This window comes from Triturus cristatus, chromosome 7, assembly GCF_964204655.1.
Source record: "Triturus cristatus chromosome 7, aTriCri1.1, whole genome shotgun sequence".
Taxonomy (NCBI): domain Eukaryota; kingdom Metazoa; phylum Chordata; class Amphibia; order Caudata; family Salamandridae; genus Triturus; species Triturus cristatus.
The window spans coordinates 1,142,435,246-1,142,453,453 of NC_140590.1; the positions used below are offsets into that span (position 1 = coordinate 1,142,435,246).

Below are 18,208 nucleotides of genomic sequence, written 5' to 3' on the forward strand. Positions count from 1 at the left end.
CTAAGCGTGGGTCAATAAGCGGGGTTAATACTTGCTACAGCTTTGGCCTACAGCCAGAATGGATAACGAAAACAAAATAAGTAGATAATGAAATGAATCTATTGCCAGTGGCGTGGAAGACAGTACCTTTTGAGTCCAGGAGAGCAATTGGAGGGCAAATGTCAGAGGGGTGGCCCTGACCTGTGTCTTCATGGCGCAGACGTGCCCGCCCTTGGCCCAGGCGCGGCCCGCGCCCGTTCCGCAGTGCGTGAACCCACAGCCGGATTTAAAGCGCCTCCAGGTGCTCACTGATGACCAAAATGGCCGGGCGCCAGAACACAATGGCAGGCTGGGCGTTGAAGTCCCCCTGAACCTTGTGGCTTGATGCTGCAGAGAGTGGAGATGAAAGCGGGTCCTGCGCTGCGGGAGCCCGCGGCCGGATTTAAAGCGCCTTCTGGCGCTCACTGATGACAAAAACGGCCAGGCCCCAGAACACAATGGCAGGCTGGGCGTTGAAGTCCCCCTGGACCTTGTGGCTTGATGCAGCAGAGAGTGAAGATGAAAGCGGGTCAATTTCAAATATTACGTTTTGTTTGGAATGGTAGATTTTTAGTACATTAATCTACATAATACAGTATTACATATGTGGGATGTGAATTGATTTATATTTTATGTTCTGCTCCTCTTTGCTTTCAAGATCCGTTTTTTCTAATAAACTGATTTGCCTATGCCTTCAGTAATGTTTATTATTAAAATAAGTATGTCACTGACTTGGATGAAGAATAATAAAATAGAACAAGTTAGATATATAAGGGGAAACTGTATAATTTTTTCGCTGGGAGTTAAGATTTTGTTGTAAAAATTAATCAGTTCTGATATATAAGTTATTATGTTTGTTACAGCAATGAAAAAGCAACTCACAGCTGCGAAACGTGTTGAAGATCGACATTGTTGATACTAACACTCAGTGTTAACAGTGTCTTTGATATGTACTTTACATGTTGTTTTAAATAATGCCACTGTGTTTTGCTAGGAGGGAAAAAATGATAGTGGCATACTGTTTAAATTAATTATTGAAATGGATAAATGAATGACAATTATTATCTGTGTACTTAATTGAAATCTCACCTTTTCCGTAATAATTGCTCCTTGTGTTCGTATAGGTTATGAAGAACATCTCGATGGCCTAGGTGCTCTGATGACCCAGCTGACTTTTTCCCCTTAGCTTGGCTATGTCCTTTAGTTTACAGTTTGTGGGTGGAGGTCACACATACTCTTGGAGACACAACTTCCTCTCCACTGGATTGAAAGTCAATGGTCATAGTGCTGTTGTGACCAGGTGAGTCAGAAGATTACCTTGTTTTATGCTGGTCCTATGGAAATAAAGAATTGCTCAGACTAGGACCAGAGGCCCAGGATCCAAAATAAAAGACTGGCTCAAGGATGCTGTGCTACATAATGATCTCTCTGAGACAATTGTGTCAATCTGGCCTATAACGGCTAAAGCAAAAGACATATGAGGTCTGTTCAATGGATACCTGCTATGTGGGACACAGCGGATGAGGGTGGTGGGTGGGGGAGTTAGGGAGAAAATGTTGAAGAACCGGTTTCTCCTGACATGTACAATGATGGTTGGGTCTCTTACAAGATGCTATTTATGTAATATTGGTTTATTGGTACACTGGGTGGGAAAAACTCAATAAAATTCTTTACAAAAAAAAAATTAAAAAATGTGGGACACAGCGGATAAAATAATCAGAAGCTTGAAGCACACATATATCCCCTGCTGACATGTAACATGCTTCATATATACAGGCGAAGGATGTAGACTCAATGTCATGACATATCGTCCAGACCCATCTGTGATCTTGAAGTTTTGCTGTGAATTAGATCTGTGAATACTGCTGGACCACTATAAAGAACTTATGATATATTACTCTATCACTAGCTATCTAGATGTGCCTACCTGCCCTTGTTTTATGTTGCGTGTTAATAACATGTAAACTGGAACATTTTGTATTAAATTATGGCTTATTGTAAGATGTACAGCTATTTTATTATCCAATTATGTTATCTTTCCTCTTTTTGTTCCCTCTTGAATTTAATGACACTGCTCTTCCATGATGCTGTTAAAAACGTATTAACAGATAATAATAAAATAGGTAAGAATCTTGTCAACAATACGCCGAGGTGTCAATCCTGCTCAGCATCACTAATGCTTGCAAAATCCTGCCCAGCTAAACCAAAGCAACATTCAACCAAGAATCCCACTGAATAATACCAGTAAGGCGAGTGAACTTGGAGATAGCTCTCTCTTCTGGAGGGTTGTAAACAGGCCCCGTTTCACGGAGGGAACTGGCCTGGCAATTTGCAATCATATGACAGAGCAACAATGGGTTGACCACTTTGAAGGGATCTATAACTTTAGAGCTGTAAGTGAGGGTGTGATTAGGCAAAGGCTGGAAAAAACAGTGCCAGTGTGTTTTTTGCTCTAGATGAAGTTATCCAGGGCATCTATGCGCTATCACAAAACAAGGCCCTGATATGATACCCGCAGACGTGTTTCTGGATGATATTGAGTTCTTTGGCCCCTTTTAACTCAAGTGTTGAATTCTGCGGCACGGGTAGGGGCGCTGCCCTTGTGGCATACAGTGGTGATTGTGCCAGTTTTCTAGAAGGAGGATAAGGACAAATCTCAGTGTTACCACCCTAATTAATTGACTTTTGCAGTAGTTAAGGTCTTAGGGAGTGTAATCCTTAACAGGCTGTCGGCGTAGACTGATGCCAATGAAATTTTTTCTGAGGTTCAATATGGCTTTAGGCCAGGCAGGTCGACGTCCCACCAATGTAAAACTTATATTTAATCATTAAAATGTAAACTGTTGCCCAGCCGGAATCCTTTCATCTGGCATTCATGGACCTCACGTCCGCTTTTGATAGGGGGAACCGTGCAAAATTGTGGGGTCTGCTTCTTGCATTCGGGGTGGACCCGAACATAGTGGCACTCTTATCTGACTTACACTCTGGCACCTCTGCATCAGTGTGCTTCTTGTTAGGAGCTGCCCGCACCCGGTCTTTACCTACTAGTTGAGGTTTCCGCCACGGGGGCATCCTTGCACCCTTCATTTTCACCCTTTATATTAGTGGCCTTGAGCAAGTTCTTTTTACTTTCAAGGCAGATTGCTCGAGGGTGGGACTGCGACCGCTCCCGGTCTTGTTATATCTCGACTATGCATTTCTCATGGCTCAAACGGCTGTGGGGCTGCAGTTGCTCCTGAACAAGTTTGTTGCCTTTATGGGGAGTTTGGATCTGGCGTAAATTTTACTAAAACTTGTGTCATGGTCATTGGCCCTCGGTTCACAAGTTCCAAGATGTATAAGATTGCTAACCAGGCCTTACCTTACTTAGTACTGTTATTCAACGTGAATAAAAACTGGAAGCCACGGAATGAGGGGAGAAGATCCGAGCTTGTCAAAGCTACCGGTTCAGTGGCTAGCTTTGCACGTAGGCTGGGTTCTTGGCCTCCGGGAGTCATACTCAAGAATTATCAGGTCAAATGTGTGTCCAAAATCCTGTATGGCAACGAGGTCTGGGGGTATACGAAGATTGACAAAATCCAGCCCAGGGAAAGTCAATTTCCTTAGACGGTTGGTGAAGGTCCATCAAATGACCCCAGCCTTCGCAGTCCATGTGGAGCTTGGAATAATTCATCTAGGTGACACAGCTGCACTTAGTCCTTTGTTGTGTTGGATTAGCGTTTGGTCAAAGGAGGATTTAAAGCTTAACAGACAGATTCTCTCGGACTGTCTCTATTTTGATTTTGCACATAGAATACATTGAATTGCCTATGTGAAGGCAGCTTTTGCCTCTTTAGAAAGAGCGGATATATTTTCTGATCCCCACTCATTGTCACTCTGTGATTTGAAAAGTGTTTGAGCGTGCCTTGCTAGCCAGAGAACAGCCACAGTTAATGAAACCCGTGGTGAGGGACACATGCTTTTGAAGACTGTTCAGGGAATGGAGCCCTACCTAGCACAGGTGCGCAATATGAGGGACCACTTTGTGCGGAATGGGTTCAGATTCAACCTGTTACACTATCTCCTGGCTTCACCTAGTGGATGGGTTTAACCTGGTCTTATGTTGTCCTGCAGCTGCAACAATAGGCCTCAGCAAGACACGTTACACTTTCTTATGTTCTGTAAATATATTAGAAGGCCTAGAAAGCAGTTTATTGTTCCGCTGTTGAAGCCTATGAACTTTACTCAAGTATGTCCCGCACTCATGTACCTGCAGATGCTCCCTAACGAACATGTTTTATATGCTGTTTCTTGATTTTTACAAGCTGCACTAGAGAAAGAAACAGCATAGCAAGATTCAAAATAAAGACACAAACATGCTGGGCAGATGGTAATGGTCTCATTCTGAAAGCTGGAGTCAGGAGCAATCTATGTTGGTGCCTAATTTCGGATGGTGCAAATTATAGATGGATCTAGGGATTTTACCAGTGTAAATCCTTCCAAGACTCGCCTAGAGGAAGTTCTGGGAGAACATGTGGTAAATGTGAATTTCGTACGGTTTTATCAGTCATTAAAACAGGAACTGCATGTTATTCACCTGGCAAAATCGGTTACAGGCGGCAAAACAGTCCAAAGATATACAGTCACTGTGAACCACTTAAATGCATTCAATTCGTTAATTACCAATGGTGGTTAGTAAATCTGCCAATGAAAAAAGGCATTTAAAGCACGGAGCATGACTTTGCAATTCTGTCCACCATCCATAGTGAACTTTGGGTGGGCTCTGCTGGTCTCATTAGGGGTCTACTCTAAAAAATAACAATGCTTTCAGTTGCACGTACCTGAGTTCAAACTCTGCAGACAGGGCATCAAACTGGATCAGCGCTTTATGGATGGACTCTGTGTAGGTACTGGGATCCGTCAAACTCTGCTCTCGAAGAAGAGCACGCAACTCCTCAAGGCTGTACAGTACCTCTCTGGCAAGTGGGCTCAGAGTTATCCCATCTGCTTCATCCACCTCGATATAGGTTCCTGACACCAGTAACTGTGCGTTAGCAGAAAAAAGTACTGTGAAAACCAGTCACTGCAACCTACATCTGAATTACAACATGGTGGACCCCACATCAGAACAGAGGTCTTCCAATCAGGATCTATATTAAAACATGGACACTAGTATAAGATATGCTTATACACAAGCTGGGCCCCCTATGCTCCGCAACTTACATATGTGGCTGTACGGCTTTCTGAAATGATGTCTGCCTCCTTCAAGTGGTGTGCTGCTCATACCTTCCAGGCATTGGACCAGTTACAGCGCATCCATCTCTTTTAAGACTCTTCTACATAGGAAGGTAGACGCTAAGCATTGCCCAATTTCCTGGAGTGTAAATCATCGTGTGGAGACTTGTGGTTGGTGTCATAGGACCCCTTGCCAAAGAGTCTTGCAAAGACTCGCGCTCATTGTCATGTAGTACATACACACTCTTAGGAAGGAATTGAAAACAAAAGGAACTCTTCTAACTCTTGTTGAACCATTCCTACCCCATCCAATCACCAGATTTCTGTTGGTGATCTCGTACCAGATTTTCCCACTAATAGTGGGATTCAAAGTTGGGTGGAATTCAGCACAATATTTGCTCACTCTCCACCCAGAGTTACTACAGTTACTGACACAATGGGAATCAGTAATTTAAAAGTACAGAAATACCCTGATAACACGTATTTGGACAATAAAATACGGGAATAAGTGTTTCCAAATCTAATCAGCCGTATTCTCCAGATCAAACACCACATGTCATAATCCCAGTACTTTCTGATGCAGGCCCCATCAAGATTAAAGGGGGCACTCGGACTGAGACCCTGAGTGCACTATGAACACATGGTTAACTCCCTCTCCATGTGTTGGTCTAGGTGAGCACAACCTGTACAGGAGAGGGTACCCTTCTTGGTTTGTGTGCTAGACGTATCACAGAAATCTGACAGGTTCCATGTCATCCTGTAACCCCTCGCCCAAAAGTAACAGTTTAACAGGTTCCCTTGTGGCATACTCAGTTTATTGACAGCCCCGATGTAGCAGGGCAAAATGCAAAGAAAACACAGTTTCGGCTCTCTAGGAAGCTGGGTGCGAACATACATTCAGGGTACATATACTCAATTGCTCAAGTCTTATTCACTTAGTTGCACTAGTAAAATAACAATTCTACGTCTGGACCAGTGGCTTCAGATTATGATTCTCTTTCTTTACTGCAAAAACACAGAAGCCAATCAGGTTACAGTAAACATTACAGTGAACCACAAAAACGTAATTTCCCATGAACTGCCCAGCCACCATTTTATGTTTGGTGACCTGGTGGCTGGGAGCGTGTGCTGTAGTTAGGTTTTTTCCCCTCCCTCCCTACCCCTTTTTTGCTTTGGCTTTGGGGAATTTTTAGGTCAGTTTTTGGCTTTTCTGTTAGGTTGCCTTTTATTGGGACAGGTGAGCAAGGGGTAGCGTGGATTGTCGCTTGGAACAGGTGCTGTGCGGGGGTTATTGAAAGTTTGCCAGAAGTTTTTGGGTTATTGTTGAAGTTGGGTTTATGGACAGGGAAAGGGTAGGCAGGTTATTTTAAGTTCAATTATAGACGTTTGCTGATATACTGTTGTAGAGAGGCAGGCATAGGATGTTGGTTAATTGAAGTGTATAATTAAAGGGTATAATTTTACTGCAAGGCATTGTATTGTTGTTTATATGGTAATGTCAGGATGGGGGCATGTTCAGGGGATCGTAGGTAGCGGGGTCAGGGGACAGGTATTTGGATGTATTAGTAAGGTTTTAAGTTTTGTAAGGCAGTTGCCAGGGATGTTTATTGTTATGTGCCACTGTTTCAATAAAGCGGCCTTTTTCACACAACAAAATGGTTTCGTCTGGTCTGCTCCCTCCCTCTCCCTCCCAATCCTATCCGACGTGGAGCGGGAACGAGGAGCGAAAAGGACGCACCAGCGCTTCGTCCTAAGAACATGCAGTCCCTTTTCTATTGCAAGTGCCCGATCACGCATGCATGAGGCACCCACATCTTTTTCAAGCAGTGCGACTGGTTAAAAACGGTACACACAGAGCGGGCACTTGATACCAATGTCCTCATCCATCTTCCGGGGGTAAAATAAACATTTAAAGCTGGGCTCCAGGAGCCACAGGCTGCTCTCTTAATTTGTAAAAGGCCGGTTTATAGTTGATACAAGTACTCCTGACTTGTACTAAACTGAACCCTGTTTGGGGTTGCCCCCTTCCTTCTTACCTCCTGCTTTTGCTTGAGTGACTTCAGGGTTGGAGCCTGTATATTTCTGTCATGACAAGTTTTTTGCCAAGGAGAGTATAAGTACTTTGATGAGTATGATGATCCAAATGATTACTACCTGGAACAGCAGCTGGTGGAAGAGATATCCAACTCTGTTCAAGAGCCTGTCAATAAAGCTTTGGCTGGTGATTTGCAACCTTTCAGAAGTTCTTTAAAGTGCTATGCGCTTTGAGAAATGGGTATAGATCTTCCGGGTGCCAGTAACCGACTCAGCTCATCTGATCCTAGCACGACTGACCCATCTTGGCCACACAAGAAGGCCCTAGACAAGATTGCACAGGACGGTCTCCTTGATCATGGCTATGAGGTCTTGGACCCTCATGGTCTTTTTTAGAAATTCGGCACTTTCTGATGCTGTTCAAGAAGACGCATCGCCTATATCTTCCAATTCAGACCTCTCACAGGAGGAGTCTCCCCCCACAAATACAGAAATGCAAGTGCAAAACTCACTCCATTGAGCCACAAGGCCACCAGGACATACTCCTGGATTGCAATCCAAAGGAGATTATACACCCAAGGTCAAAGGAGTGGTGTCCGTCTTCAGTGTGGCGGATTATGTCCAATCCAGGCTGATCAGAGGTTGTGAGAAGGAACTCAGAGCAAAACTACGTATGGAGTGTCCTCGGCCCTCCCTTCTTGGGAAGGTTGTGGATACACCTGAGGTCGACCAAAGTATGGCCGTCTTCATGGAAATGTATTCCAAGGATCCAAAAAAAAGACGTTGACCGTGCCTAGCACAGCTGTTAAGACAAGATTCTGGATTTATCAGGCCCGCAAGCCAAGATCCGGAAGTTGGAAGTTCAGGCTAAGAAGACAGGTTCTTCTTTGGGTTCAAATGTCCTTATGGGATGGACTCGGCAAGTAATTTGTTTGTTGGGAAATACCAACTGCACAATCTCATTAGAGAGACGTTGCTCCAGCCTAATGCGCATTGATCCCAAATTGGCAGAGCTGGCGACATCGGAGACTGGCCCATTGGCTAATGGGCAGCTGTTCGGAGATCATTTCGTGAAGGATTTGGGTCCATTTGTGGGCACTACTTCAATGCTAGACAAGGCATAGTCAGCAATTTAAAAAGTTTTCCACAATAGCCTTTTCACCAGGGCTGGACGCTATAGAGGCCAAGCATCATACAGAGGTTCCCATCCCAGAGGCACAGGGGGTTGCAATAAAGCGGTACAAAAGGTTGTGGTGATGGACGGAGCATCAGAACCAATCAAACACTCACACCCAGTCACCAGATCTGGGTTTGATCCATCACCGTTCTTTAGCCCACTCTGCCACCCCAGTTCAGACATGGCCATATGCAAATCAGTCTGACCCTGTGCCTCATGGGAACAGTCCAGCCCGAACTGCCAAGCCATGCCTTCCCTGGACCGGAAACAAGCTTCCTAGGACCGGTTTCTGGCATTTCAGCTGTCTTCAGCCAGGCTTGCTTGAATCCAATGGCAAAGTGAGCAAGGGACTCACGTCTGAGCATACCCTGCCAACTTATGGCGAACAAAGCGGTACAAAAGGGGGTGGTGATGGACGGAGCATCAGAACCAATCAAACACTCACACCCAGTCACCAGATCTGGGTTTGCTCCATCACCGTTCTTTAGCCCACTCTTCCACCCCAGTTCAGACATGGCCATATACAAATCAGTCTGGCCCTGTGCCTCATGGGAACAGTCCAGCCCGAACTGCCAAGCCATGCCTTCCCTGGACCGGAAACAAGCTTCCTAGGACCGGTTTCTGGCATTTCAGCCGTCTTCAGCCAGGCTTGCTTGAATCCAGTGGCAAAGTGAGCAAGGGACTCATGTCTGAGCATACCCTGCCAACTTATGGCGAACAAAGCGGTACAAAAGGGGGGTTGCAATAAAGCCAGAATCAAGGCAACTTCTATTCCTCCAGACACCGTCAGGGTCGAGGATGCTTCCACATGGCCAATTATTGAGGTGGAGCAGCTGGGAATGCAGACTACTCATATTCAGGTACCCATTATTTCTCTTTCGAAGGTCATCCTGGGGGGCAGGGTAGGTCATTTTACCTCCAATTGCCACCATATTCCAATACCCACAGGTCAGTCGGAGATGATGCAGGAGTTCAGACTGGAGTTCTACAGAACACCAAGGCAGCAGGAGCATCCCCTTCAACTATTGTGTTCCCAACAAGAAGTGAGCTGAATCAACGCAGAGATCCTAGAACTTTTACACAAAGAATGGATCGTATTGACTCATTGTCATCCCAAGGGTTTTGTCAGCATGATCTTTCTGGTGGAGAAGAAAGGGGTGGTTACAGATTGGTTATCAATCTCAAACAGTTCAATGCTTGGGTAATCTATAGTCACTTCAAAATGGAAGGCATTCACTTATTGAGGGACATCCTTCAAGAAAATGACTGGTTAGTCAGGCTTGACCTAAAAGATGCGTATCTGACGATTCCTTTTTTTCTACCACACAGGTGCTTTCTCCAGTTTCTCTGGTGCTTTCTCCAGTTTCTCTGGGGCCTTCACTGGTACAAATTTGCCGCCTTTCTTTTTAGGCTCTCTTATGGGTCCTTGGTGCATCATAAAATTGATGAGACCCGTTGTGGAATTTCTCAGACTCAGAGGGGTAAGATTGATAATTTATTTGGATGATCGGATCATGATGACCCAAGATCGGGAAGAGGTCTGCTACATTTAAATTGGATGAATCAGTCATTACAAGAATGGGGGTTCATCATCAATGTCCCAAAACAGTGTCTGATCCCTTCACTGTCGCTAGAGTTTCTGTGATTCCAGATAGATTCGGTTCAGGCCTATCTGAGGCTCCCTGTTAAAAAGATTTTATTGATCAAGAAGGAACTGAGGCAAGCTCTCTCGTCTTCGACAGTCACTTTGAGTGCCCAGGCCATGACTGTGGGGCTTTTAGCGTAATCTATTTAGGTGATCTTTCCCTGTCCCCTCCATTACCCTTTACCCTTCAATGCCTGAAAATCCTCAATCTGCGGATGGGGTTATCGTTTTCGGAATAGATATTCTTTTCAGAGGAAGCCAGAGTAGAGATGAGTTGGTGGTTGACCATATGGATGCTTGGGAGGGCAGAGACATATTCGGCAGCATTCCGGATGTCGTTATTGAATTAGACCCCAGAAGATGGGGCTGGGGAGCGGAATGTGGAACGGTTTCCACAGAGGCCGTTGGTCTCCGACGGAATTGCAAAAACATATCATCTGTGTAGAACTGCTAGTGGGGTTGTTTGCTAACAAGATGTTATCCCCTCACAAGTCTCCATGTTGTATTATCCACTGATTCACAACGTCTCTGCGAGGAGATATATAATCAAATTGGGAGGGGGGGAGGGGTACCCGGGTCCCACCGCCCTGAAGAAATGGCGATGGATTTTTGGAATTTTTGTCTCCAACACAAAATTTCAGTGATAGTGGAATACATCCCATGGAAGTGGAATGAGGTTGAGGATTGAAATTCGAGCGATTGAAGGTTGCATCCCGGAGTTGTCTGACGTCTCAACCAGCAACGGGGCCCATGTGTGGTGGATCTTTTTGTCTCCCGTCTGCAGATCCCGATCTTTCTTCAGTTGGAGGCCTCATCCCCTAGCAGTGCGCTCAGATATTTTGCCCCAGAACAGGCAGGGGAGCATCCATTATGCGTTTCCCCCCGTCATCATCATTCGAGGGTCATTTCTCAGATGAGACAACAATTGTTGGAACTAGTTCTATTGAAGTTCCTTTTTAGAGGGCTCAGGTCTAGTTCCCTTTGTTGTTGGAAATGTCAGGTTAGCCTCGGATTCTGATTTCAACCTTCCAGGACTTTCTCACCAACCCCTCGGTGCTCCCTCATTGATTCTATCAGGCCGGCTGATGTTGATCGCCTGGAATGTTTCGGAAGATGCTAGTAAATGATGGGTCTTTGGGAGCAAACTGCCTTCTATCTCAAGCAATCCTGGGCTCCCAGCGCACACAAAATATATGGTTCAGCGTGGAAGCGATGGGTTTGTTGGTGCAATGAACAGGTTGTGGATCCCATGTATACAGATTTGCATCTGATCATTAATTTCCTGTCAGTTAGCAGATAACGGACTGGCTTTTAGATCAGTCAATAATTTTCGCTCTCCCATTTCTGCGGGCCATCCTTCTTTGTATGGTAAACCAGTGAGGGAACACCCGTTGGTTTTGTAAGTTGTTGAGGGGCATGCGCTTGATCCTGTCTCCCAAAGCAAAATATTCGGTCCTGTGGGATCTGGATGTGGTCCTTAAATTCCTGAGGTCTTGGCCAGCTAATGAGGATCTTGCCAGGAAGCAGTTGTCTGCAAGGCTTACGGTACTGTTGTGCCTCATTTCATGCAGAGGTGTCTTGGATGTGGGGGCCCTGGACTTAACAGGTAGAGTTTTTTTTTACCATCTGTGGTGGTTTTTCGGATTTCAATTCGTACTAAGACACATTCACGTCACATGAGTTAACCAGCTTCCCCGGACAATCACAAGCTCTGCGTAGTTTGTGGTTAAAGGCTTATGAGGGCTGCACTAGGGAGTTGCATCAAATCACTGGTGCGAAATTGCTTATTGCTTTGCAGAAGCCTTTTTAACCAATGAAATTAGACACTTTGGCCCGATGGGATAAATGGTTGTTGTCAGAGGCCGGTATGGTCACTTCCATTTTTGGTGCACATTCAGTGAGAGGCGCCATGGCCTCCCAAGTCTTTCTTGTTGGGTTCATGCTTAGAAGACATTATAGCGGCTGCTGATTTGTTTTTGGACTCTATGTTTAAGATTTTCTATCATAAGTCAATTGTTGATGTTGCCTCTGTTGTTTTGGGCCAGTTTTGAACATTCTTCATCTGAAGCCCCGTGTCCTGACATAAAATAAGATTTTTTATAGCTATTGCATCAAAGAATATTCAATTCTATTAAGGACACAAAGGTGAGGATTATCCCACCTGCTTGTATTGTATTCATTCATGTTTGATTAAATGAGATTGATACAGTCAATTGCAATGTTATTCATAAAATAATGGCCACCCATGTCGTTATAAGGTAATGTTTAGGTGATAATGTTTATTTTCCGCAGGCTCGGGTGCCAAGCAAGGCTGATCGTCGGATGACAGGCACAGTTTTGCTTGACTTTTCCAGTCCCATCAGGAGTATTCGGTTCCCATCCCAGGAGACAAACAGATGGATGCCTGCGCTGCAATCTCTGCGGAAAGGAATGCACACACACACAGGTACTGTAGTGAGGGCAAAGATCACAAGCGGTCATGCACCCGTTCATTTATCCCTTTTGGGAGAGCCCGCCTTCCAGGGTGATATAGGGTGCAACACTGTATAGTGTGGGACGGGTGGCTCCCACACTACAAGCATCATTACGGGAGGGGAAAGGGAAAGGAGAGATAGACAGTGAATAGGAGAGAGCATTTGAGGAATGGAAGGAAACCTAGAGAAAGAAGGGAGAGAAGAAACAATGAGTGGTGAGGATCAAGAAATTGGAAAAGGGAGAGTGAGAAGAGCATCAGAAGCGAAATTCAAGACCATTGAGCACTGAGCTGGCTAGCAAAAAGAAAGAGTGAATGGTAAAGTGAATATAGAATGTAAATGAGGCGGGGAGGGGGGCTCAGCACATAGCCAGCCACTGATGCTGTTCAGCTTATTTTAGACAGGTTGTGACTTTCGTACACCGTCTATCTTGTTCTCAAATCTTCCACTAGCAGAGAGCCCAGAGGCGCACAGCACTCCTGTGTCTTGTTAAAAAAGCTGTCGTTTAGTGACCTTTCCGAAGGGTTTCATGAGTGGTGCAGCTGTTGTAAGGCAGTGGCAAGAACACAACTATCAATAAAATGGGTAATTTCTTATCTCTCCTTACGCCAACATAGCTGCTTTGCCAGTGCTCAATTTGTAAAATAATGAGTGCCGGTGCCCAAAGTGCTGCTCAGAAGCCCACGGGCGGCGCTATTAAATGTCAGTGTGCCGAATAAGTAGTCATGAACCCACCACAGCCTTCTTTAATTCACTGCCAGACACTCCCTTCTCCTTTATGTCACTCTTGTGGGTTCCTGCTTTCGTCCTTTGTGATGTTTTTAATCCTTTCTTCTTTCACTTCTTCCTTTTATTCAGTTTCTAAGTTTTTCCCTCTCTTACTTTCAGGAAATGTCTGTTGAGAAAAAAAAAGTACTGGTCCCCAAAAATGAGTGCTGTGGTCCCCACCAGCAACCACTGTATCAAATTAAGCACTATGCCTAGAAAGTGTCACTCAAAGTGTTACGCATGTGATATGAAATAATTCACACATAATTCTGCTGACAACATGGAAATGCTGCACATAAGCATATCGAAAACTTGGCTGCCATGTAAGTATTGTGTTCTGCAATTGATTCTTAGCTGGGAAAAGCAAAGACCTGTGGTTATGACCTTCCTTGGTGTGTGGATTCCCACCCGTGCCTAGTAATTTGCCCATGGGAATGCTAGCCCTTAGTAGTAACTTGCTTAGTGTCTCCCACTTACTATTCACCAAGAAATGGCTGATTTAGTCTTGCAACTGCCCTTAGTCTTCTGTGTCTCCTCACGCTTTGAAGACAAGCTGCATGACACGGAAAGCCTCAGGGAATAAGTCTGCAGGTGCCTCAAGGAGGTCTTTTGCCTGGCTTTTCAGCTTTTCCGTCCCTTTAGTCCAGTCATTTCTGTCAGACTGGTCATCAAATTTCAGGTGAGAGGTCTGGTCCCTGCCACCCATGCTATGCATGGTGTGGCAGAGGGCCTGTAGGGCTGCAACACCGGAAGCACCCATAAGAGGTGCTCCACTTTCTCCAGCGACAAGTTCTCAACTGATTATTACACAGACGTTCTACTCTTACACGTTTGTAGTTAACAGTCAACCAATCAGTTGTATATGCAGACTAGACACAGTTGCCTCATCAGCTCTTGCATCATTCTCTCTTTCTTAAGGAGCTGCATGCTTTCCCACCTCCTAGGCCTCTAAATGCGTGCCTTATGTGGTGCTCTGGTAGCACACCACATGCTGCAGTCCTCAAGTCCTCACATGCAAAATCATACAGACCATTACTGAAGGAGGTCCTACAGTTGACTTCTCTTTTTGAGGGGAGATTCAAGTTTATTGCCCTGCTGCCTTTTTGCGGGAGCTGCTGTCCCACCTCTTGTGGTTTCCCTTTAAAGGGGTGAGTCAGGGGCGTAACTTGGTCAGTAGGGGGGTGAGCTTCAGATTTTCCGACAATCACACATGTTAACTATAATATGAGAAGCAGAGCATGAGGGGGGCTTAAGGGACAATGGAAAGGAAAAGGATTGCAGATTGTGAGGGGTACTTAAAAGACAATATTTTGTAAAAAATACTCATGTTTTAAGACCTTTAAAACAGAAGAGAGTGTTTGTTTTTGTCTGGGTGAGTATTTAAACAACCCAGGTGAAATTCGACAGACACCTTACCGTACCCGACTGAAAGCTCTTGTACCCAACTACTTACTAAATAATACATTTATTAGGGGTAGTGTTACACCCCAAATATCCCCCTGAAGCTATGCCCCTGGTGTGAGTAAGTCAATCTGTCTGGCATCCGTAAACACAAAAGCCGCCTGAATTGGGGGGTGAGGAAGGAGGTAAAGTTGTGGGCTAAATAGTCTTCAAGAGGGCGACAACGATTCTAAAAGCTAGAAGACATGTTTATTGCAATGCATTGTCCAGTGATCATCTGTACCCAGGGATGCTATTTGCAAATTGTTAGGTATCCTTCATCAGCCAAAGATTCATGCACCATCATGCTGTGTCTTGCCACACAAAGAAACACCACAGGTGGACCTGCAAGGTCAGGCATAGCATGGTTCTTCAGCCAACCTCTCTGCTCTAGGTATGGGATGTCCATTAATTAGGAGGTTTAATGAGCTCCTAATTAGTAAGGCCACTGCCACCAATAAGGAGTCGTTTAGGTGACATCTATTGGTTATGCGAGTTCCTTAATGAAAATGCTTTAGCGTTACAGTGTGGAGCTTGGACAGTAGGAGAAGACAGCAGTCAGCTTACCTCAGCTGCAAAAAGCATATGAGTGCTCATGTTGTCATTGAAAAGGTCGTCAGGGAACTTCATCTGGTATTCCCGCCTGTGGAGCTGCTCCGGGATGCACTGCTCCGAGATCTGTGCAATCAGTGTCAGCATCCGTTCCTAGGGAAAAAATGAGTAGAGGGAGGTGTTCAAGCAACGCAAGATGTGTGGAATAAAGACATAAGGGACAACAGCGAGAGAGCTCACTGATACCCTCCTCCAGGTACAACTACTAGCAGCACGGCCTGCTCCCAATTTGAGGAACAATCTGTACTTTGCCCAAGCACACTAACGTCACTAATGGCTGAATACGCCTTCCGCCTACCTCTGGTCCAAAATATAGCAGCAAGGCCTAAACACAAACACCAACATGGCTCTCTAGCCACCTGATGGTAACGGGTAGGCTGACACACAGCCATGGCACAATGGGACTCACTCAACTCCCTCACAAAACAGGCATCCTTTGATGGTAGCTTCATTCCCCCCTCAAAGCAAACCTGCTTTTGGCCAGACATGGACAGGCTCTTCTCATGCTTGTCTTCACAAGGCACACACCTGGGTCGAATGCAGTTGATTCAGCAGCGACAGGTAATGTTGAGGGTCCTTCTGCATCTCCAAGCAGTGCAGCTCAGAAACCACCCGCGTCACATCCTCGTCAGCATAGAAAAACTGAGCCAGGAGCCTGGTGTCAGACCTCTGAAAAGCAAAGAGAGAGTATTCAGCACAAGCATAAAAGCACGACCATGTGCTCACTAGAACAAACATGAAGACAGCTGCCCTTAAGTCTGCACTTGTGTTTCTGCGGACTGAGCCATCAATGACGCATCACAATTTGCAGAAAAAGAGACAGAAACAATGCTTGCACATGTCTAAATTTGCAGTAACGTCATGATGCCAGGTTGCGATAACATTATTAACTATTAGGGAATTATGGTATAAAAGCAAAATGACCAACATTCTGCAAATGACTCAGTTAGCAGGGTGCTGATAATTTTTCCAAAATAGCAATCCAGCACAGCTCCCTGTACATAAATAGCCGAATGCAGTCCTAAAATGGCTTCCGCTGATGCCCTAAAACATTATTGTAACTATTTAAAGAGGTATCCTTTTCTGTGTTCCTCGAAGCCACTACAGGCTTTGGAACAACGTCCCTGATATAATCCGGTAACTCTTCCCCAGAGCTCTCGATACTGAGGGCACTGACGAATGTGTCAAGAGAGGTTCAGGGGATGTGGAACTTGCCTAAGGTTTGTGTAGTTGATGTTGCTTGCATGCCAGTGTTATTAGGTACTGAATTGGTTGATATTATAATTAGGGCTCCCAGTTTTATATTTATTTTTTGAACATTTACATGTGTATTAATCCATATTTCTTTTTTGACCACATGATTGATATTTATCCAGATTTATTTTGTGTTTTGTAAACAGATGAGGTGATGACTCGCATGTTTCTGCATTTATTTAACCGAGAAACGTGGACTCATACTTTGAGGCCTGCCAGATTTTGGCACATTACACAGCCAAAAATAATAAAATAATAAACCCACATTAAAAAAATAGTGTAAAAACACATATACATGTTGAGATATGCAGTACTTTAAGTGCATTTCATTTAGCTTTGTAGCTCCCCATGCTGTCATTATGTACAGCTACTGGTCTGAAAGTTATTCATCTCAGCATGGTGAATCACTCAAAAGAAGCTAAATTGTCTGTATTTTTCCGCTTTTAAAAATAAATGCAGACAGGAAAAACAGTGTGTAGTAATGAGGTCCACGCAGGAAGGATGAAATACAGGAAGCTTTATTGAAGATAGTTAAAAGTACAACAAGTAGTTATGTTCTCAAGAGCAGGTAGTAAAGCTCTGTGAAGGAGCCCCACCAGGAGCAGCCTGCATGCTGCTCAGCCAATTCTCAACTGTCACTTCCAACCTCTCAGGCACCCAACATTCCAAACGCATCATCACTCCAACATTCCGTGAGCGCACACACAAACACACTGGCTGAGCAGGGGATGTGAAAGGCATAACAAGAACATGAGTAGGATGCTACATATCCCCCTTTCTAACAAAACGGAAGCAAAGGTCCTATACCTAACAGAGATGTAACAATAAATAACCCAGTGCAGAAAGGAATGCAAATGCAACAAAGGAAGTAAGGTCAAGAAAAGGACGGAAAGGAGCGAGCGTAGAGATGGTAGGAGGACAACTAGGTGGAAGCAATGGGTAAGTATACACAAATAGAAATGACCCATACTCTCCAACAATGAATAACAAAAGAGAAGAAAACAGTAAACATGCGAAAGAAACAACAAGGAGCAGAAAGACATAGTCGCACCAAAGACTACCCTCAAACCCACCCGCTGGCCAGGCAGGCAAGCAAGGAAGGAAAGACGAGGCACAACGCGAAATGGACACAAGACTGACACCAAGACACCGGAAGAAGAGAGGGAACAATGTCCTTTTGAACAAGGAAGTAAGAGAAAAACACTACAAAAGAGGAAAGACTAGGGCAGAGGTAGAATAACAACAAAGAGTATAGTACAGGTACCAAGGATGAGAAAAGATAGAACATCACGTGGATCACTGAACAAGTCTGAAAACAGAGGAGAAGAATAAAAATACAAATAAGTATAATTCAACTTCCCCCACTTTCATAATGATAATATGATGATAGAGAATAACGTTGTATGTACAACAATGTAAAATGATGTAAGCATGACATTCTAAGTAAATGACAGCAAATGGGACTGAGACCGTTAATATACTAGCCCGTGTAAGGACAACCCCCATGTAGAGGTGACAAGTAGTGAAATGTTGTAATGGAACTGTAACCCATAAAACACACCCTGTGCGAGG

General features: G+C 44.7%; 1 protein-coding gene across 1 annotated transcript in view; it reads right to left on the reverse strand.

The window, feature by feature from the left end:
- Positions 1–18,208, reverse strand: part of LOC146811261 (uncharacterized) — a 164,039-nt gene that overhangs the window by 105,314 nt on the left and 40,517 nt on the right. The window contains exons 2-4 of the mRNA XM_085618323.1: positions 15,911–16,051; positions 15,338–15,475; positions 4,839–5,041 (exon numbers count right to left, since the gene is read on the reverse strand). Coding sequence (XP_085474449.1) covers positions 4,839–5,041; positions 15,338–15,475; positions 15,911–16,051 — 482 coding nt within the window. The remainder of the gene's footprint in view (positions 1–4,838; positions 5,042–15,337; positions 15,476–15,910; positions 16,052–18,208) is intronic.